The 22,941-nt window shown below is 42.0% G+C and overlaps 2 protein-coding genes across 2 annotated transcripts in view; one reads left to right on the top strand and one right to left on the bottom strand.

Moving 5' to 3' along the window:
* LOC141462905 (unconventional myosin-X-like) overlaps nucleotides 1-12,192 on the top strand; it is an 86,150-nt gene extending 73,958 nt beyond the window's left edge. The window contains exons 34-41 of the mRNA XM_074145056.1: nucleotides 573-696; nucleotides 2,599-2,896; nucleotides 4,153-4,360; nucleotides 5,153-5,289; nucleotides 6,162-6,285; nucleotides 7,839-8,288; nucleotides 9,073-9,264; nucleotides 9,845-12,192. Of these exons, the coding sequence (XP_074001157.1) occupies nucleotides 573-696; nucleotides 2,599-2,896; nucleotides 4,153-4,360; nucleotides 5,153-5,289; nucleotides 6,162-6,285; nucleotides 7,839-8,288; nucleotides 9,073-9,264; nucleotides 9,845-9,958 (1,647 nt within the window). The 3' untranslated portion in view covers nucleotides 9,959-12,192. The remainder of the gene's footprint in view (nucleotides 1-572; nucleotides 697-2,598; nucleotides 2,897-4,152; nucleotides 4,361-5,152; nucleotides 5,290-6,161; nucleotides 6,286-7,838; nucleotides 8,289-9,072; nucleotides 9,265-9,844) is intronic.
* A 5,102-nt stretch (nucleotides 12,193-17,294) lies between these two features.
* The window catches only part of LY75 (lymphocyte antigen 75), a 47,413-nt gene continuing 41,766 nt past the window's right edge, over nucleotides 17,295-22,941 (bottom strand). The window contains exons 32-34 of the mRNA XM_074145718.1: nucleotides 21,733-21,855; nucleotides 21,094-21,261; nucleotides 17,295-20,158 (exon numbers count right to left, since the gene is read on the bottom strand). Of these exons, the coding sequence (XP_074001819.1) occupies nucleotides 19,974-20,158; nucleotides 21,094-21,261; nucleotides 21,733-21,855 (476 nt within the window). The 3' untranslated portion in view covers nucleotides 17,295-19,973. The remainder of the gene's footprint in view (nucleotides 20,159-21,093; nucleotides 21,262-21,732; nucleotides 21,856-22,941) is intronic.

Genomic DNA, 22,941 nt, shown 5'->3' on the forward strand with positions numbered 1-22,941 from the left:
TCAAAGACAAATGGAGCATTAAGTACTGTTGGGAAGGAATATAGGACAAAATGTGGAAGAATTTGATGCCAGTGGGTATGATAGTGACAGGCCTAGATTTTGAACACCATGTGTATTTTGGTTGTCCATTTCATAAGCACTAGTAGTGCAACCAGACAAGTTCAGGGAGGACAGGCTCATGGTGGATCTGTGGTCAGAAAGTCCATTAAGCGTTTATTGTTGGAAGCTTGAAGGATATACCAGCGAGGAATCATGCCATACACACCTGTTACATGCCTGCATTAGGTACTGGCTGCAAGCCACATTTGAAGTAAAGAACCTGTGCTTGGTGACCTTTGGTGTGACCCAGCATGGCTATTCTTGTGTTTAATTCTCAGAAATAATGTATAGAGTAATTTTTATATGTGAATTATGCTTTGGTCACCTAGTCCCTCTGTGGACCTCCAGAAACTTAGATAAAGGTAGTTGAGTTTGAACCTAAATGTATAAGGACATCCTGTGAAAGACTATCCCCATTTGATGATAACTGTGGGGGTTTTTTTTGTTTGTTTGTTTGTTTTGGGTTTTTTTAGGAAAACAGCACGAACTTTGAAGTAGTGGAACAGACATATAGGAGGAACCCAATCTTGCGATATACCCAGCACCCTTTGCATTCCCCTTTGCTCCCACTGCCGTACGGAGATGTTAGTGTCAGCTGTAAGTATTTTATCTATGTGACAGAATCCCCTCACATTTTGAGGATCAGTCTGTAGCCTGAGCACCACAGAAGCGGTCTGTAAGCTCTCTCTGTGCAGGTGAAGTCCATGTGGGGCACTGTATCCCACAGGGTTCAGAGAGAGGGAGCAGTCCGTTTCTCTACCCAGAATGTGTTCTGTGTCCACTGCCTCGTATCTTAGCAACAATGAATCTTAAAGTAAATGGGGACAGATAGTTTATCATCCATCCGAGGGACGTGCAGCCTGTCATCCTTGAGCCACAACTGGGTTGCAAGTGGCTCCAGTGGAAATCCTACAACAGGATTACACCACGCAACTGGCAGTGGGGTATTATTCATACAGAAGCTGCTGCAAAACCAGACAAAATGAATCCTTTCTTCAAATGCTTCAGGAACATGAAAGAGGTAGACAGTATGATAGGCCACCAGAAAACCAAAGTGGTTTGCTGATGATTCCAGACTGGGAAACAAAAACTGAAAGCTGCTGCTGAAGAGCTATAGGAGTATCTCTAACACAGTGTGACTGAGCGACAAAACCTTTTCAGAAATTAATTTCCATCTGGATATGCAAAGCAGTGTATATGGGAAAAAGTCTGCCATGTAGGCAGCAACAGGTCTGAGTGATCTAGTTCTGCTTAGGAAAGTGAACACAAATTTACATAGCTTTATGAAAACGGCACCTCTTATACTGAGCACAGAAACAAAACAGCTAATGCAAGGTTTTGAAATCTTAGAGAAGGAAAAAGAAAGTCTTTGTGCGGCTGTATTGATGTATCATCCACCTGCATCTTGAATACAGGATGCAGCTTGGCCTTCCACATCTTAATAAAGATACAGGAGAAGTAAAAACCTACCCAAAGATAATCAAAGGCATAGAAAGACTTGCCTACAATTAAGAGACTAAATAGAGCAGGACTATTCAGCTTCAATAATAAGTTTTTAGGGCTAGAGGACTGTCATGAAGGAAGTGAAAGGGGGAATAACTGCTTGCCATCTCTTACGGTGCAAGGATTAAAATTAAGTGGCAGGTTTAAAGCACAGAAAAAATGAATTCTGAAATACAGAAAAATTACAGAGCAAGTCCTTACACTGTGGAACTTATTACTATGGGGCTGTGTATTTGTATTGTACAATTAATGCACGGCCACTGGAGAAGCAATGGCTGTATAGGAGAGTCAGAAGGACCTATAGTCCCAGAGATGCGCAAGGGAGAACACAAGCCTGCAGCAGTATAGTAGTATCACATACTTCTGAGCAATTCAAAACAGACATTTAGGTGCTTAAAAGATGTAATCATTGTTGGTGTAGGCATTTGAAATCTGTACGATAGGTAAAAGCTGCGTCTGTGGTACAGCAATTTGCCAAAATTCTGTGTTGGCTCAGGGGTCAAAGCTAACATGGGCACAACAGAGAGTTTTGGAAGTACGTAAGCCAGGCTTCAGTGTCTGCATTCAGGCACCTAAAGCATGAACTGCATTAGCCACCCTCTGCTTTATAGCAGCTCTCAGGTGAGGAGGTGACTTCCCGCCAGCGCTTTACCTGTGTCTGCAGATGAGGTGCCAAAAGCTGTCTCTTGGCACCTCATCTGCAGACACTGAAGCCTTAACTAGATTTCAGTGCTAGTTTGCCTTAAAAACATTACTTTGCAGTGGTGACAAGTTAGATGTTGGAAAATAATAATTAAACCTTCATTTAACTTCATTTACACACTTAAAGGGGAAGCATTAATGAATTTTGACTATAAATTTAAGTTGAGGAGATGAGCTAATGCTCAGGTTGCCGTTCTTCTGTGACAGACTAGTGCAGTTGGCTGGTAGCGTTGCTGGGCCGGTAGAAACTGAGGGAGATGCTCACCTCTTGTTACCTTTGTGATCGTTCCCCAGTGCAACAAGAGAAGGGTTACAGCAGCTTACAGGATGAAGCAGTGAAGATCTTTAACTCCCTTCAGGAAATCGAGACAGTGTCTGACCCCATACCCATTATCCAAGGCATCCTGCAGACCTGCCATGATTTAAAGCCCCTTCGTGATGAAGTGTATTGTCAGCTCATCAAACAAACTAATCACATGCCGCATCCCAACAGTACTGGGAACCTGCACCACTGGCAGCTGATGTCATGTATGAGCTGCACTTTTCTCCCCAGTAGAGGGATCCTGCGCTACCTCAAGTTCCACCTTAGAAGGTACACGTCCTTTTCGTTTGCAGCCTGTTTGCTTTCTTTCTGCTTGTCTTCCGCTGCCTGTTGTAGTTATCTGTGTCACCCTCCTACTGTGCAAACATCTTCCTGGGGTGTTGCAGCCTCCTACCTCTGTGCGCAATTCTCGCTACCAGTTGTTCTCTTATATTCAAACTCCCCCCTTGCCACCCATCTATTGTGTCAAAAGGATGTGGAAAGTAAGGCTACCCAAACAGAATACTGTGAGACTGTGTTAAAAGTGGATTTACAGCTGATGAACTACTGCTTACTAATGTCCATATAAACATTCTCAACCTGGGGGAAAGGTGAGGACCATACTTTCATATAAATTGAAATATTTAGCACCTTGCAGCTGCCACAGAGCAAAATGCGTACTGTGGAGTAGTAGATATATTGTAAATCCAGTCTATAATTTTTCGATATTTGTTGCTTAACTAAGCACATAATGCTTACAATTTGTATTTCTAATCCTCTTTAACCTCCAATTTTCATTAATTAAATCATTTACATTTCTTCCCAATTTATGTTCAGCATTTAATGCAGCTTTCCAAAGCAGTTTGCATTGGGGCTGAGCTGCTGCCACGTAGCTTCACTCCATTCGTGAATGATGAGAAATATCGATAAAATCTATTTGATTCCTTCTAAGCTAGGAAAGAGTGAGGTGAAATTTGTGCCAATACACAAAATAGCTACATCCAGGGCCTCATTCTAAGAGACGCTGAGGAATACTCCATGCCGCCGTTTCATATTTTTATCACTGGAGTTGCAGATAATGTTATACTTGGAACTGCTGGCCTTGGAGGGAAGAGAACCGTGTACAAGCATCTGCTTTCCACCTTCTTGATTCTGGAAAATACTGTAAAAGTGGCTCAAGCACAGCCAGCAACTTAAAAAACAATTAAGAGTAGATGCAAAAAGTTTACATTTGACTTCATATTTCTTAATCTCAATTTTGTAAATTAAGTTAGTTAATCCTGCTGTCTTCAGCTGGTACTACACTCCTGAAAGTTTGAACTACTTACTTCATACGTTGCTTAGAAATGCCACTAAAGTGACTTTGGAATGAGTGGTAAAAGCAGGTTGTATGGTTTAGGAAATAAGCAGGCTCATTCTTCCTGTGGTTGCACTTGATGTCACTATCTCTACGGAACTCCTTATGTGCATTAGCCCAAGTTATATGAAAATGCACATGCTTTCTGGTTCACTATCTAATGGGTTCTTTTGCTTCTCTTTACAATTAGGGTAAAAGACCTCTTTCCAGGCTCAGAAATAGACAGGTATGCGCAATTCATAAGTGATTCCCTGAAGAGAACAAAGACGAGGGAGTTTGTGCCCTCCCAGGAGGAAATACAGGCTCTCCTCACCCGTGAAGAAATGACCACAACAGTGTACTGCCATGGAGGTGGCTCCTGTAAAATAACCATCAATTCCCACACAAGCGCTGGGGAGGTAATGGACTAGTAACATTAATTGCGTGTGAGCACACCTTTGTGTCCGGGTACTGGGTCTGTTGAAAGGACTCCTTTTTCCCATTCATCTCCAATTTCTCAGTACTTTTTTTAATTAATTTTTTTTTGCTGTAACCACAAAGTGTGTAGGGAAAGCTCAGCTTATTCTGCAGATTCAGAATTATGCAAGGTCTGTGCCCAGGTTGTAGAATATCACTTAACGATTGTGTTGCAAAATCTAAATACTTTGGTGTTCTGTCCGTTGGAAAGGTAATAATTCTGAAAACTTGCTAAACACAGTTTTCTGGACAAGTTTAAATTCCAGTTCATAGTGTAATCCTTCTGGAAGGGATATTCTACCAGTAACTTAGTCATTAGCAGGTCAGAAGCAAGATTCCAGCCTATGGTAGGCATGTCTGTGAAAACATAAGTGCTAAACAGAGGTAAAAACAGTAGTAGTGGAATTGTTACTAGAAGAACCGAGAATATCATCATGATATCTAAGTCCATTATGTGCCTGTATCTTATGCAGAGTTCTAATTGCCCCATCTCCAAAAGGGTAGTGGGTATTGAAAAGATTCACAGAAGAACAGCAAGGATGATCAAATATAAGTAATGACTTCCTTGCAGGGAATGATTTTTTAGGGTTAGAATTCTTTAGTCTGAAAATGAGATAACCACGGGAGGAATGTGATGGAGGTCTGTGAAATTATGAGTGTCCCAAAGAGGTTCTGATTCTTCATTGTGAAAGTGTGTGTGATCTCCTGTATGGTCTGTCTCTCTGATTTTGCAGGTGGTGGAGAAGCTGATCCGAGGTTTAGCAATGGAGGACAGCCGTAATATGTTCGCGCTCTTTGAACATAATCAGCAGGTGGACCGTGCTGTGGAGAGCCGGGTGATTGTGGCTGATATCTTGGCCAAGTTTGAGAGGTACAAGAATGTTTCATAAAATCTTTTAACTCCTAGTTGAATGTAACACTGTGTTAAGTGATAGTGCAGTCAGATGGTTTTATCTAAAGCAGCCACAGTGATTCAACCATCCACTCTGGTTTGAACCTCCCTTTGGTCAGGTTCAAGTGCTCTTTCTCACTATGGAAGACCATGGTCACATCTATTTTGATGACAAAGAAGCATTCTTTATTGGGCTTGTCAGGACAACACCAGTATTGCCTTTATCAAAGAGCAGAGTTCAGGGATGGTTTGCTTAAGTCTGATAGTGATCTTGTCAATTTACATCATGATGGCTACGTCAGAAGAGAGAACAAAGTCTTGGGCATAGAAGTGCAGCTCTAATTTCTTACTGTGGACTGTGATTTTGTGGCCAGATATACAAAGAAAACAATAAATCGTGAAAGAAACTGGCAACGCCATTGTCTATTTTATATTTGTTCTAAAGACAAAAATAAAATTGTTCCAAATGGTGGCAAGGCTGATGCTTTTCAGAGTCACAAGGTTACATGGAAACAGTATCTTGAAAATGCGGAATACTTTGTGTCCTGCCCCCAACTTTCGCATTTATCTATAAACATTGATCTAATTTTTTGATCAAGGATATCTGATAAGACTTTGGGTCCTTCTGAATCAAAATTTCATGTGACTCAGAGACAAAGATGGAAGTTACCAGAAAGTTTGCAGCATTGAGATTGTCCTGGTAAATTAGGTAGTTCTGTGTGCTCTCTGTTTCAGAAATCCAGGGGTACCTTCATATTATGAGTTGCACCGTGGACATGCCAGTACCTTGGTGCTTCTGGTTACTGTTTTTTTTAACGCTTTCACTCTTTTCCTCGTTTTCTGTGTTACAGACTTGCTGGCTCTGAAGAAGAAGAGGAGGAAGGACAGTGGCAGCTGTATTTTAAGCTTTATTGCTTCTTGGATATTGAGAATGTTCCCAAAGATGGGGTGGAGTTTGCCTTCATGTTTGAGCAGGTAAGCTCGTTCTGGGAGAAATTTGGTTTCCAGGATGGCAGAAGCACACAAGGGTTTAGAGAAAACTGGCTTACATTCTCATTGGAAGTGGGAATGCTGGTTTGAACAGAAGAAATTAGTGTGTTGGATTTTTGCTTGGAATCTACCAAGCAGATACACTGCAAAATTCCATAGGGAATAGGAGTACTGGAACAAAAGCAACAAAAAGGAACAAAGGCTTCAAAAAATTGGAAGACCAAAGATAATAAAGTGCTTTTAAAATTTATCTTTAATTTCAAAAGATATAAAAATTTGAATAATTGTTCAAGAAGAATCATTAAAAGAAACTGCCTGCAGAACATAGATGTAAAGAAAATTGGAAAATCTAGCTATCTGCATATCAGCTTAGAAGCACAGCACATCCTTGAGGTGTTACAGGAATTGCCTGAAAAACCCTATCTTGTGGCCAGTTTCTTTTGATTAACAGAGAGGCACTAGAACAGTACTGCAGAAAAAGGAATAGAGAATGTAGTTGATAATATTTACCTGCTGAGTAATTTATTTTTTTTAAGTCAGTCTAATCCAAAGCACGATGATGCTGGTTAGACCAGAGATCACAGTGGTATGAAATAACCTTGCAATTAGGGATGCAAAACTAAATTGACTGGAGTACTCAGCTGTGCAATCCGTCCCATCTTTCTTACTTCTAATGAACACTTTGATCTTGCCTCAGAAAAGTCATAGCTGTTGAAAATTAATTAATAGATGGTAAAGGGGGTCAGTGTCATGAAGACTGAAACTCACTGAGTCAAACGGATGGCACATACACCACACAGACGGTGGTTCCCTGTGAGGGCTTTCTTGAAATGAATATTAAGTATTGTTAATGGGAAATGGTCAGGAGCAAGACATCACGGTGCTCTGTGGAAACTCAGTTGTACCAAACTCCCTGTTGACAAGGATTTCAGCCTACACAGCTTCCACTAGCAGAGAAGAGGAGTAACAGTAGGAGAGTAGATGTTGTACAGACATTAGATGGATGTAGCAAAAACACCCATAAATGTATTTCACAGAAAAAGAGGCAAAGGGAAACAAGAGGATCTGGGGAGAGATCAGGTGAAAGAGGAGGAGGTGGGAGGTGATGGTGTGCAATGAGACTGAGGTTAAGTCTTGAGTTTTTTACATCTAATTCTCTGGTGTTGAATATAATCTCCCCACAGGAGCTGTAGCTGGTATAGCACAAAACAAATTGCCGCAATTCCAGTCTGTCCCATCTGTTCCAGACCTAAAAAGTCCTTATTGTAAGACTTTCAGTACAGCATAGGGGCCCCTTAGAGATCTCTGTCCTGTCCAGGCTTACAGAAAGAGGTGTTCCCCCCACATCGACCACTTACAGGCTTTGACTTTTTTGTTAGAATGTCTGCTCTGACCTCCTGAGTTATGTCTTTCCTGCTGGGACTGGCTTTCCTGCTGGGATGGGCAGATGCCATAGGAATCTGTACATGGTCCCAGCTGTGAATAAAGTGTGCTTCTGCTTTCTAATGACTTTGGGGAACTTTTTGTTTGTTTTTTAGGCGCATGAAAGCCTCATAGACGGTCATTTTCCTGCACCAGAGGACACTCTGCAGCGCCTAGCAGCTCTACGGCTGCAGTATCTTCATGGTGATTATTCTAAAATAAGTTGGACCCTTGATGGAATCTACCCTGTTAACAGACTGAAATCCAAAATACTGCAGTCAACAAAGAGCAGCGGCACTACCAGCCATACGCTGGAGAGGAGACGGACCAGCTTCCTTGAAGGCACGTTGAAACGTAGCTTCAAGACGGGCTCTGTGAAGAAGCAGAAGGTAGAAGAGGAACAGATGATGGAGATGTGGGTAAAGGAAGAGCTTTCGGCTGCTCGGGCAAGCATAGCACAGAAATGGACCAAGCTGCAGGGACTCTCTCAGCATCAGGCCATGGTGAAATACATGTCTATTGTAAAGGAGTGGCCAGGTTATGGGTCAACCCTCTTTGATGTTGAGGTGAGTGATGTATAAACTCATGTAACTACTGCCAGACTGGAGAACAGGTGCAGCTGTGTGTATTACATTGCTTGGCAGCAGAAGGGAGTTTTGGGAAGAGGCTGCATTTTGCCATAGTAAGCTTAGGGTAGGCCTGCAGTACCACATACCCAAAGAGGTGTGACGCAGAGAGCACAGAGCAAGCAAGTTGGTGCCTCCTGGTAAATAGAGACAACAAATTCCCACTTCATTAGAAGAGCAATAGAATTTGAGAAACTTTTCTGAGCTTTAGAAGGTGACAGCCAGTGAAAGCGGAAGTAAATGAAGCTCTATTGTCCTTTCTGGCAAAAAGTGCAGTACTGTTCTGCAGCAGTACCACAGAACCTGCTCAGACTGGGTCATGTAGACCACTGTGCTGAGCCTGCTAGAGCAGGAATCCAGCCAGAGTTGTCAGTTTTGTTGCCGCCTAGGTGGATTACCTTGGGATGTTGCTTGCACTCACTATATTATCTGTAGAATAATAAGTGGAATATTGACTTCCTAATTCACTTTAATATCTGATGACAGATGTTAGATATTACAATTATTTTTTACTCAACTAGTATTTAACTCGCAGCCATGTCACTTTAGAGTCTTTGTAGCAGGAGCGCCTACAAGATTCCTTCTGCAAACATCCTATTTTTTCTATTGGGGTGAAGAGTTGAAATGTCCTACAGGAACCAGAAATGGAGGGCTTTTCCTTGAATCGAAGAGGATTTGATCCTCTACTGCATTTACACAAAATCTCATGTTTCTCTTTCTGCAGTGCAAGGAGGGTGGATTTCCAAATGATCTTTGGCTTGGAGTCAGCACAGAGAATGTGTCTGTCTACAAACGAGGGGATCCTAAGCCACTAGAAACTTTCCAGTATGAGCACATTGTTTTCTTCGGAGCACCACAGCCTAACACCTTCAAAATTACAGTGGATGAGAGAGAAATGTTCTTTGAAACATCCCAGGTATATCAAAGCATAAGACTTGTTGCATGTGTAGTTCTACTAGCACTTCAGTAAAGCTCTAATTTCCGTGGACTAGACAAATTTATGTGCATGAACTCTTGCTGAGTGGACTGGGCAGCCAAGGAAAAAGATGAAGGGAGCTTATGCCTAAAGTGTCACGATACCTCTGCTTGAATACAGGGATAAACAGAAAAAAATGATGCTGGTTAGAAAGTGAAGGAGGTTGAATGTCTTCCAACGCACCAGGAATTTCAAATTTTGGGTGTTCATGAGCGTGCTCATTTTTCTCATTGCTTTCCAGTATATGAATGGGGAGTTCACAAACTCAAAAAATAAGGAAGTTCAATAGCATTAAAATTGCTTTTCTTGGGGCTACAAGTCTTTTAAGTGTCACTACTCAGAGTGCAAACTTGTCGAGCATTTCTTTCCTTACTGTCATGTCCACATTTAGTATTACACACAAAATTTATAGTGCCATGACTTTGGACAAGGGGAATGTTTTTCTGCAAAATGTCTGGCCTGCCTCAGCGGAATTAGGTTTTCAATGTGCTTATCCTCTGTTACTGTGTTCTCTCTCTAGGTGGGCGAGATAATAAAGATCATGAAAGCGTACATCAACATGATTGTGAAGAAACGCTGCAGCGTCAAATCAGCCACCAGTGTGGACAGTCATGCCAGCATCTGGACTAGGTGATAGGAACGAACTGCCACAAGAGAGAGGCAGTTGTTTAATGATTGGTGTTTGCAACTTGCCAGCACAAGTGTAGCAAAGATGTTTTTTAAGAACTCCACTTGACTGACTACTGTATTTAAGAACGCAGGTGACATCTACAGTACTATAGGATTTGCACCTCTGCCCAAAGACATTAAACAGTAAGAACTGTTGTTAGACATTAATGACCTGAAACTTGTTTTCCCTTTGCTTGTTTGATGAACAATGTCCCTTAAAGAAGCAAAGTCAGAAGCATCCTCGTCCTCCTGCCTGTCTTCCCTGCTGCTTTCACCATTACCTGTCACACTGGCAGAAAAATTCACAAGAAACATTTCTGCACTACAGGAGGCAGACTTAAGCTTCCTTATGAATTTCCAACATGCAGACATCCGGGACCATGGGATTGCAGCATGGTCTGCTAAAAGAATATTTGTTTCTTATTTATTTTGCAAGCAACTTTAAAATATAAGTCACTGTGGGTTTTTCTCCAGGATATACTAATGATCTGATCTGGTCTTAAAAGAAAATGCCTTTGTATCACTGAAGCCAGGTGGTCCAACTAAGAGGTCAAACCCTACAATGAGAGAGCATTAAAAAAACAAATAAAAACACCCAAAGTGATTATTTACCTTCCAACAGAAGTTCACAGGTACATGACTGTAAAAAGCGGCACTTTAAGTTAAAATTCTAAATACTCCTAACATAGGAGAAAAATCTTTGGGAGCAGCACCACTGAAGCGGATCATCAGGTGCCGTTCTGGGAACAGGCCAAGCAGCTCCTGTTGCCTAAAAATCAATTACTATGTTTCCCTTGTACAGCCCAGGAGGTGAGAGTGACGTAGTAACATTTTCACAACTCCAGGGTTTAGATGGAGGTCAGGGGGTTTTATTAGTGAGCAGCCTGCATGCTTTAAGATCCTTCTTCCTCTGTACAGGATTTTAGGAGGACTGGGACCCCTTAACTTTAGTTTTAAGTGAACTGTTTCCTAGGGAGTGAGTAGGTGCCTAGATAAATGGGTTTAGGCAAGAATTTCACTTCCTCTGTACTACGGTAAGCAGATGCCAAACCCTTCATCCTCCTCTAAATTCTGATTGGAACTGCTCCCGTCACCGAATCCCCAAATCCCCTTCCAGTCTCCTCTAGGTCCCTAATTGTCAGTAAAACTTGAAAACAATGCTGTTTTGCCAAAACAACTGCTTCTTGGAGGTTTTTATAGCTACTTGCAATTTGAAGAAGCAGAATTATTTTTATTTTTCTCAGTGAAAGATGACAGACATCTTCAGTTTTTTTGAATTCAGAAACTTGATTTCATCGTTTAAAACAATATTCAGTATCAGTCACATCATAAATTGGTTGCATTAACAATCAAGAAACCCGGTGGCTAGCCATTTTCTCTGACCCTTGTCTAGTCTTGGGACCCCAGAATGCAAAGGTTGGTTCAGTTTCTTAATGAAACTGAAGAGCTGTATCTAATGATGTGGGCCTTGTTGCATGTTTTTTTAAAACCAGGTGTCTCCACTTCTGAAGAAGAGGCAGCTAAGGCCCGTCAGCTATGAAATAGAATTTTCACAGAAAAGAAAACTAGGAGTCAGTATGCAACAGCTTCCGTTCTGATTCATCACCAAATTGTGCCATGTCACTAATACTGTGTCACAGAACACTGTAGTTTTGAGGTTGACAGTACAAGAAAAAACACTGTACATAATCTGTGCTTTTCTCTCGGTTCCACTACACTGCAGCATGTGCAAACACTCTCTCCACCTGCCACACGACCAGCCGAAGAGGGTGGCCACGACTGTGTATCGTACGTTCAACTGGAGTTTTGCCTTAAATAGCTTTACTGAAGGATCCTACAAACTTCCCCTTTTTTGTCACAAAGAATAAAAAGATGAGCAGGTCACAAGTGAGAGAGAACAGGAAGGCAGAGGCAGCCTGAGAAGTAACACTTTGTGTCGGTCCGTACACTGACTACATCTCTTTACGTATCAGAATAGCCTTGATTATCCCTGTCCTAACTCTGCACTGTCTCTCTGTTCTGGCTCTTGGGTTGCTGCAGGCAGCTTGAACCCACTTGGGAATGTAACTCCCGTTACTATTTGTTGTAATTTTGCTCATTTCTATTACAGAATTCCTTCTGCTGTCTTTTTTTAATTTGTAACTGGCTTTACAAGATGAAAGTTTAATAAATTATTGGATTGCACAGGCTGTATTCACTCACAGACATTGTGTGCTCACGTGGAGATGTTTACTCGGACATCTGACGCTCAGAACTTGTAAGTGAAAAGTAGGCAGCAGCAGCAGGAGGAGACAACAGCCCTTCTTCTCAGAGACAAATTTTTGCCTTTGTGGCAAATTACAGAAATGAGTTTGCAGCTACAATGAGGAAGGTTTGTTTCCAGCTCCTGCTGCTCATCTGGGGCTGGTCACACCTTTGGTGGGTGGGAGATGTCCCAAATGATGCGAGCTCACGGGACTGGTTCTGAGGTGGTTACTGTGGTGAAAGCAGCGCGATGAATGAATCAACCTCAAGGTCCCGCTCTGCAGGATCAGCTCCATCCTTTCTCATTGGCACCTCGTAAGTCAGTAATAACAGAAAATCTCTTCCGCCTCACGTAAGCTGCTGGTTGCGCTTCTCTTGCTGTTGCGCGGCCCAGGCATGGTGCTCACCCAAGAACACGTGTCACCAAAGGCACAGTGTTTTCTGGGCATATTATCAATTAGGCCAGAAAGAAATACTACTTTTCACATCCAATTCAGCCTCACCAACTACAAGACTGTTTCAACAGTTGGGCCTTGGAAAAAATAATCTAACAAAGGGCCACTCCTCTAAGAACATTCTTAAGAGTAAAACATCTAGCACCATTTTTAAATAGAAGCCCACCTTACAGACGCTGCTGGGCTTGGGGCAGCTGAGCTGTGGGGAACACAGACTGTCCTCAAGCAGACAAAAGTTCCATCAACCCAAGCAGTGATCCTTAATCCCCAGTAATGCACTCTCATATATCCCTTGGTCAGACGCCCTGAGAGCTGTGGGACTCTGGAGACGGGTCTATGCAATTTCATCTCCAACAGTTCACAGATTTTTAGTTTCTTCACCCTTATCACCTTGCGGAGTCTTGCTAGGTCTCTATTTCAGGCTGGAACTGCCTCCGCTTACTTCAGAGGTTGCTTTTCTTTCCTCGGCTGTTACGTTCCTTTCTTTGTGCTTCCAAGCCCATGCCGTCTCTGCCTCCTTTCTGCTCACACATGGGGTGACTTCTTTGGGCGGAGGAGGGTGTCAAAACCAAACACCCTGTCAGCGTGATGTGCAGTCCGTTCTGGCCTCCACCCCAGCAGTATTTGCCCCTCCAATAGTTAATTCAAGTTTGTATGTTCTAATGTTTGTTTTTTATGAAACAGTTTCATGCCAATGGGTGTCAGAGTTAGGCTTTGGAACAGGGTACAATTTATAATCAGCACCTACACAGTAAACGCCAACTAGTTCACAGGTAAAATCACAGCCCCTGGTAAATTATATCACAAGCACCTGTATCTAATTATTAAACCAGTTTGACTGTAAACGTTAACTGTTTATTTACACCTTGTTGCAAAACACGCAGCCTTTCTGTGTGTGGGCTGTACGTTTATCATCACGCTGTGCGTTGACTTAAAGATGACGTGCGCCCCTGGGGCATTCAAGCAAATCCCTCACACGTGAATTCCAGCCCTTCTCTACAACATGAACCTGTGGATTGCAGATTTGCTAAGCTGTTGCCCATGTTTTATACCAGAGATTCCTAATGCTACAGTTGGCTGTATGCTCTGGCCCCAAGCCACTGTCAAGAGAAGTGGCTGCCGAGAACTACAAGTAAAATTCAGTTATTCAGATGGCTCAAGATTACCATCCCAAACACGTGTCCTCCCTGTTAAACAAGCACCAGTAAACCCCACGCAACGCTTGACCAAGCAGTGACAGCCCGTAAGTATAAACCCAGCCGTTCCTGGGGGGGGGGGGGGGAGTCAGGCACTGGGTGCAGTTTCTGCAACGGAGCAGATGCGTGCACAGGAGCAACTCACCCGCCTGGCTTCCTTCTCCTGCTGCAGCCCCAAGCTGAGTAAGCAAGGGGAACCCCAGCTGTCCCCAGTTATGCCTCGTCAGGGTGTGCCCATGAGCACAGCAGTATTTAAACCAGGAGCCTTGGCCTGCGGGTCCCCCGGGATGGCTGCAGTTTGGCTGGTTGTCCTCTCTGAGCTGCGGCGATGGGGAGGGAGGCCTGTGCTCAAGCACCTAGAAGCAGAGCTGGTCCTGCCAGGTGAGACCAAGGAGGGGGCATGAAGGGGCTGAGTCTGCGTGGCAGGAGAAGCAGAAGGTTGCAGAAGGAAGGGTGGCCAGAGGGAGTCCCCCGTGGCTGGAATAGGGGAGCGTTGCTCCTTGCCCACGGCAAACAACTCCTCTGTTGGGTTGCGAGTGCTTGGGCTGGGGTGGAGAGAGCTGCTTGCTCCATGGCTGCTGTAGGTTTACTGCTCGCAGAGGAGAGAAAAGACTCACCCCTGCCAAGGCTGAGGTGTCCTCGTGTCACGGGTCATTCTGGCTGTCCAGGCTGGCTGTTCTGGCCCCTTCCCAGCATGGTAGGGCTGTTGGTAGAGCTTATCCTGTGCCTTCCAGGCTCCTGGCTGCTGCTCTTTGGGAAGTGGTGCTTTCTGGTCTCCTTTCCAAGCAGTTTGCCTGCTTGGCTCTTGTGTCCGTGGTGGCACGTGCATCATTTGGGTGGCTTCGGTGCTGCGAAGCTGGTATGAGACAGAGCAGGCACAAAGCAGAACGGTGGCTGCAGGAGCCAACACAAGATGGAAATGTCAGGAACACAGCCCTTGTCCTCAAAGAAGCTCAGGATCCAAGCCCTGGGCGAACGTGCCCTCACATTAGACCCAGACATGTATAATTCATAGTCTCACTTGACACAAGATGCTCTTTAAATGCCCAGATCATGTTTATGAAAATAAAGTCATTTCAATGAAACAGAAAGCAGTTCGGTTGCTAATGGGGATGACATTCAATCATGCATATTTGTGAAATCACCTCAACCAACTACTTTGTAAGTTTGATTTGAATATGCATACAAGGCTTGCTAGTTTTCACTGAGTATAAGCACATTTTCGTATAATTATCTGTTCTGTATCATCTGTTTAAGAGGAACTGTGACACATGACATTTGAAAAGAGAAGTTTAATGGAAAGCAGGAGCAGAACGCTCACTATCCATGAGTGTCCTGAGATACAACGTGCCAAGGAAGATCTTTGTTCTCATTTGTTCTAACAAAAAATGTGCACGTAAGGGGCCAGCATAATGAAGCCAGCACATCCTGCAGTAATTATTTTGTATCACTGAAATTCCACTTTCTTAAAAGCCACCTTGGAGTAAATTATTCTATTTATGCTGAAAAGGAGCAAAGCTAACAAACAACTGTTGTTCTGTTTGTAATTATAGTCCCTTCTGCATTCAGATAGAAATCCAGAAGGACTTATGGTCTGTGTTGCATTACTGTGTAATCACAATAAAAACCTCATCTGGCATCCTCCCCTACCCCCTCAAATCTGTTAAAAACCTTAGCTACTACTGGCAGATAATACGATAGTGCACAGGAGTTTTCAATGTGAAAATACCATAAAGGAATAAAACCCAGATAACAGCACTTTATAGTGGCATTTATTCTATGCACCATTTGCAAGTTAATTTGCTACCAACAGAAAATTACCTTTTCTAGTGCTTTGTCAACTTTCATCTTAAAACTCTTCAGAACTAAATGGGAAAGGTCCATCAGAGTGACAATTGCATTTTTCTCTCCAGTACCTAATTTCATGTTTTTCTTATTTTTAGTTCTTTAATACTGCTCATAGTTCTTGCTTTAAAACTGTGCAAAGTTTGTTTAATTTGGTCAATAAGAACTTTATGTGCTTCTTGACAACAGACTGAATTCAACTAACTTTTCTGAAGCTGGGTGTCACACATCCCACCGTGCTCCACACACACAGCAACAGCAGGTGCACAACGGGGACGAATGGTGATTCTGACTTTTAGCAACAGAAATGTTAGCGTTTAGTCTTTGTTTACTTGCAGCCACACCAAAAAAATACCACTGCTGGGCCGTGCAATTTACTTCCTCCTTTCAAAAATGTTTAGATGTATAACATATGTCCAGAGCAATGAGCAGATGGTGTGCTTGGTTTAAAGGGAAAAAAAAAATGGTAAGAAATAGAACAAATGCATCAGGCCCAAACGATGCTCACTCATAAGCATTTGTGGTTCATTTCTCTGTCAGTTAAATCACTGATGCAGAAGCAGCTTTCAGAGAAAAATGGTGGTTAAGAGAAAAACGGTCTCATGGCAGATGTGGAAAAACCTTTCCATAACACAGTCTTCAGAGGCTGGGCACAATTCCGGAAGGGGAACCGAAGGCCAGGCTGCTCTGCTCGCCACGGGAGGAGCTCCTTCCCCGCAAGGGAGGCCAATGAGACGGTCACACACCAAGTTGTGAGAATGCAAAAAATCTTTGCCCATTTACCTTCTGCCCAGAGCTACCGCAGTCCAGCAGCCAGTCTGCACTCCCAGGTGAAGGAGCGTTAGGATGCCTTCCCAACTCCATTGCTCTGGGACCGGGGAAAGGCACTTCATTTCTGTGCTGCTCTTTCCCTGCCCATCATCTTCAGTTTTTAATTAAGGTTTTTGAAAGAGATGACCTCATTCATGGTCTTGCACGATAGGATGTTTCTCCCAGCAGCCATTACTGCAGATAAAAATAACACTGCCCTTTGACCAGCAGCCGCAGATTTCCGAGGTCTGGAATTCAGATGATACTGAAGAAGAATACATCTCATGCTTTAATTGCAAATGTTACATGGCTGAAAGAAATTTAACTTAGCCCATATTCTATGAGGAGTTATGCTGGGAGCCCTTATAAATTGCTTTGGAGCTATGATGGGCCACAAGGTGCTAACGAAATACACCTTGAACGGGGAGGGGGAAAAAAAAGGCAGAGAGTAATGTCCCCTTTGTGTGCAAACCCAGAAGGAGCTTGGTAAGAGCCAGCTACAACCACGTGCCAGTATAAAGTATATTTTTAACTGCAAAAAGAAAGTTACTGGCATTCTTTTTAAATACATCAAAGACTTGTATTACCATTTAGTTTCCTTATCGTGGTAACGCTTACTTACCTGCTCTAATTGTGATCACAGCCCCTGTGCTGTGTGCTCTTTTCACTCAGTGATTAATGAGCTGTACCCTCGCTGCGATAACTGCTCCCACCGAAATAAAACCAGTGTAAGCAGTTTAGTGTTTTATTTAACTTTATTCTTTCAGTAACAATACTGCTAAATAATCTTCCTATGTATTTCAAATAAAGTGGGTTACTCACCTGCACCCAGGCAGTTGTGCTTACTCAAATAAGAATTACCAGTGATCAGACAACTCAGGTATGATGAAACAAACATGTGAAATGGGGCCTTAAAAGTTATTTACATCATTCATAAGATTAAAATATATGATTTTTTTTTTTATAAAAAGTATATACTCATGTGCGTTGGAGAATTAGGATTTTACTATTAATTTCCTTTTTCCATTTCAGATTCACACCTAAAAATTCTCTAAGTATAAACATCTACAAACCCAGTAAATCTTAAAACATGAGAATTTGTAAATAATTTTCCCCACTTACTACTGCTGTTAGAAAAGGACAATAAACAACACTTTTTTTTTTTTTTTAGTCCATTACAATAGGAGCCATTTGGCGAAGCACTCGGGTGTCTGAGCTCACCCAGAAGAGGAGAGGAACCAGGCTTTGGTACGTTTCCAACACTTCTCACACCAGGGGAAGGAAGCTTAAGGTGGGCGAGGGTGATTTTCATTACGTAGTAACTAGCATCATAACTACTTTTTCTACAAGTTACCTCAAGAAAGAAGAAAGAAAGTGTCCACAATTGTGCCCAAAGTACCAAATAAACAACAAAAGTGCTTACTTCTTTGATCAGCAAACTAACAGGACGGTTCCTCTGCGGTGCCCCTTCAGGCTGCTGCTTTAACAGGCTCTAAAGCGGTCTCTACAAGAAGTTCTCTATTTCTCAATACAAACGATAAACACTTGCTTATCAAAATAGTGCAAACAGGAACGAAGAAAAGTGCCGTCAACGTTAAGTAAACTGCAGGGGGAAAAAGGCGGTCGAGCGTGGTGACCCCGCAGGGCTGCCTCAGGGAGATCAGTAGTACTTTCCTCCGCGGGTCAGACCAAGCGCATTCCTATTGCTCACATCATCGCGCCACCGGGAACGGAGCTGGTCTTTCACAGATCCTCCTTCATAAAAGTGAACGTGCCTGTTCCTTGAATCGTGCATTAAAAAAAAGTCTAAAGACTTTTTCAAAACATTAGTTGACCAAATCATTAGAGTAATTAATAGATACAATTCTGTCTTCCCTTTTTCCCTGTATAGCTTTCTCTGGAGTGCATAGAAAAGGCCACAGTGACACATAACATACAAAAATCAAGTTTGAGTTTTATGTAAAACACTCAAGTATTTTTTAGCATTTATGTACACAAGTTTATTTAACATACATTCTTTCTCACTCTTTCCTTAGATTTATCTTTACCTTGTTTCTTGGACAGATGATGCATTTCACCTATAGAGTTAGGCACTTAACGCCAGTATAAATACGAGTATTAGGGGAAGTAAGAGTCAGGAGGACCTTGTTACAGAACAAGGAACACTGTCACTGCAACACTCCCGTCCTTGGGTGTCACAGTGTAACACATCACAAAACAAAGACTTTTCTGTGTTTTATCTGCAAGAAAATCACTCTGGTCTAATTTCAGAGTAGTTTAAAGACGTAAGATAGAACGCCATATGTCTTTTCCTAAATATTACTCTAAGTGCAGGTTTTTAAATCTCATTTAATTAAAGCTTAAGTCTAGATACTGACTTTCACTGTAAACATTCCTATTTGTGCTTTCAAAACTTTGTGAAAGGAGCTGTGAAAAGAAAATGAACCATTTACTCAAAGAGGAGTCACCTCACGGGATAAAAGGTAACATTCCTGCCTTTGCTTTTATAGGGCTGAGGCTTTTACTGTATCTTGAGTTCTGGTTGTGTTTGTAGTTAGCCCTTAATGGGTATTTTTGTTAGCCCCACTACCAACACCAGGGGGTAAGAGTAGCGATCTACAGCTTGCCACAGTCTCAGGCTTCAAATATTCTATATTTATTAAATTTACTCCTAGATGGCATGGGTTTAGTTCATGGTATTCCCCATAACTCTCTATTCAAAATGTATTTTCTAAGGAAGATTCTTGTCTCACCACTATAACATGATTTTTTGGCGTGTCCTTGTGGGGCAGGGGGAATCTCAATATGATCTCCTCCACTATAAGAAGACAATTTAAATTCTAGTTAGATGGGAACGAAAACTTAGTTGTCCGATAACTCCCTTCTCCCCCTGCTATGTCAAAATTTATAACTTTTATAATAAACAAAAGTTGTTACATAAAGAGTTTGTCTCCTTTTTATCATCTTTGTGTTGGCAGCTTCCACAGGGTAGCCCAATGCCAGCAGCAAGACCCTTATAGCGTATCAAAATGGTACATCATTTGGCATGAAGTTATTGATGGATACTTGTACAAAGTTACAGAATTCGTGCAGCAATTTTAAGTGCATTTGCTAAGGTGATGTTCCATGAAGTACACTGTTGGCATCAATTACTCCATTAAAAACTCTTTCCAGTAAAAAGAGAAAATACTGTAAATTGAAAAGTATCACAGAAGTCGAGAAACCTCGCACCATAAATGGCTGAGGCCAAATGTAAATAATTACCATGGACTTGAATAAAAATTGCACTTGTGTAAAAGAACAAGATTTAGGCCACATTAATAACCTTCTTATTACTTTTCCAAGAAGAAGTAATAAACCATCAAGTAGTTCATTCCTTATGGCTTCACACAGTGAAGTTCATGCTAAATTGCCGAGAAGGAACAGTTTCTCAATAGCTATCTTTTGTGAACACATCATCAGTCTCATCATCGTTCATCCCTCTTTGATAGCGTACTGAAGAGAAGGCACTCCAGTGAAGGCGCTTCTTTTTATAGAGATACCACACTAATCCGATGATAAAGACTAAGATAATTAGTAGGGCAAATGCTACAGCCACCCCAGTATGATTGGAACCTGTAACAGAACAAACACAAGTAGTTATTCTTTCAGAGTTTTGGTAAGAATATTTTCTCATGGGGCTGATGCTTAGGTAGCTACGCACAAATAGTGCACACACTTAGTTGAAATTAAGGCAAACTGCTTCATCATAGTAACGGTCTCCAAGTGGGAAGTTGGGTTCCCGTATGAGTCAGCATCTACCAGCTTATTTTGATCATTCTGTTAACTTCCTAAACATATTTAGGTTGGAAGGGACCTCTGGAAGTCAAAAAAACCTACTAGTAAATGCTGCCCTTATTTCAAGGTTTGCATACTTCAGAAATGTAATGAGTTCCTGGACTCTCTTGGAGTGGAAGGGAATTATGCTCACCTTAGACTGAAAAGATCTTGTTGAGATCTTCCTTAGCAGCATGACCTTAAATCTATCCCTGCATTTCCACTTCAGTGAAGAGGTACACAAAGTCAGAAAGATTCCGCTGCTGCTGGGGAACTTGTTTGCTCAGTGCTCAGGTACCTGCTTTCTCTCCCGGACCCAGCAGAGCGCGAGGAAGTAACACGAGGCCCGAGTTTTTCCGGAGCTGCGGGGAGCCATTTTCAGAAGTCTTTCTGCTCCCACCGACTCGGACTCATCCATAAGAGATACCCTCTGCTAAGAAGTAATAGCAACTACTCTATGCTCTCTTTTAAGGGGAAATTTCAGTTCTCTCCCTTACTCTTTTAAGTGGATAGTGAGAACCAGGAGGAGTATATTGCTAGACAATTTGTCCCTGAATGCAATTTTCATGGCAAAACAGCAACAGAAGGCTCGTGCTTGGGGAGAGGTACTCAGTGCAATTCATGAATTGCACTTTCTCTATTTCAACACAGACTTTCCCCACCAAAAAAAAAAGAAAATCCTGAATATAGTCACTGCAAAGTTAAGTTTCTGCTAAAAATGAATGCTTCCATACCTAAAGGAGCTTTACAAACCACTCTGCTTTGACTACGACTGCAGTCGACTTTGGACCACGCGCCAGTTGTGGACAGGATAACACTGCATTTTTCATTGACTTCTGCAGTTCTGTTTTCCCAGTTGGCATAATTAACTGATGAGCCATCAACCCAATTCAGGGACTGATCTGTTGGGGAAAAAAACGTGCTTAGTTTAGACCATCAGAACATGCTGTAATGCTACACAATGTCATTCACAATTGACTAATTTCTTTACATTGCTAAAGGAAACAGAGCTATTGGATACATTAAAAGCAACAAATATGAACACATCGCTTTCAGCCCCACTTCTTTTCCAGATCTTTGGTGTTTGATGCATTTGCAGCTTAACCATTAGGCACCAATGACGGGTGCAGCTTAACCATTAGGCACCAGTGTCAGGGAAAACAAACTTTAGCACCTCCTGATTATCTTAAGTTTGCAACAGGAAGAGACAATGAAGTCCAAAAGGATTTATAATGCTAAATGAGGGATTCCAGCCTCAGGCAGGAGCGACTGTAGGTTATCAACACTATAAAACTGTTTTCTTATTTGAGGATTTATACATTTTTATCTACCACATGGAACACTCATGCTCATACATGGTTGCTACTTCTTACCCTTGGAGCTCTGAGCTAGGCCAAGCCACACGTTCTTGGTGATGAGATCATTTTCCTTTATGTGTGTGCTCACAAATGCATTTTCTTCTGCATCCCCTATAGTCAGCAGGGTCGCTGAGGGACCTAAGGGCAAGAGGAAACTGGTCAGAATTGCAACTTCAGAGATTTTTTGTTGTGCTTGCACATTGAGTTTTCTGTGGGGACCATGAAGGGAAAAGATTTGCTGATCTGGGCTTGTGAAATTAGCTTGAAGTAACCTGCAGAATAAAGACATAACACCCCTCCCCCCCATTTCCTGAAATACAGCATGTTATACAAGACTGCTTCAGATGACTGGTTATTCAAGCAGGTCATACAAAATAAAATGGGAGTAAAATTAACTGCAGCTGTGCACTACACACACGGAAGATGTCAAAAGATATGCCACATTCAGGATCACTAGTCCTGTCCAAGTAATAAGCCCCTTTCAAAAATATAGTTGCACAAAAGCTCAGTATTTTGCTGAGTAAAGTTAATTTCTAAATCAATCCCTCATTGTGCCTCAGGTTTTTATATACAGTATTATAGCCAGTAAGGAATAAGAGGGAGGAAAGGGTGTACTGGAGACAGGCTCAGAGTGTACCCATTCTTTACAAGTATATGCAAATGTAAGTCAGAAGCTTAATTTAGAGAAGATCACTTTCTCTTTCAACTACCAGGCCAGTAGGACTCAATAGAAAACTGCAGACACCACTGGGACTACTTGCACCTTTTCTTTTCATCCTACATAGCGAGTTCAACTTCACTTCATAAAATAATTCAATAAAATAAAGTTATGTCAGTCACTAACTCCTCAGCTAAGAAGGTGATTAAAAATTCGGTAAGCAAGACTGCTTAACATCACCTTCCGCAATACAATTCCCCAGATAGCTTATTAAAGAAGAGAGAAAAACCTTTAATTTGACAAAAAAACCAAGTTTTTAGTGATATTGTGTGCCTTAATGATATGTACAAAGTGCATGCTTTGAATCGTTTGATAGGTTAGCAAGCACCCCATTAGCAAGCAGCTAATGCAAGGATACAATAAGAAAGCACTGCTAATAGCACTAACTTTATTTATTATGAAGTTAATTGTATGCAAATAAAATGGTTTCCTTCAAAATGTTAAGCCTTACATTTCTGAATTTCACTTCCAGATATCCACATGCCAAACAGTCATCACATTGCAAG

The sequence above is a fragment of the Numenius arquata genome, chromosome 3, assembly GCF_964106895.1.
Source record: "Numenius arquata chromosome 3, bNumArq3.hap1.1, whole genome shotgun sequence".
NCBI classification, from domain to species: domain Eukaryota; kingdom Metazoa; phylum Chordata; class Aves; order Charadriiformes; family Scolopacidae; genus Numenius; species Numenius arquata.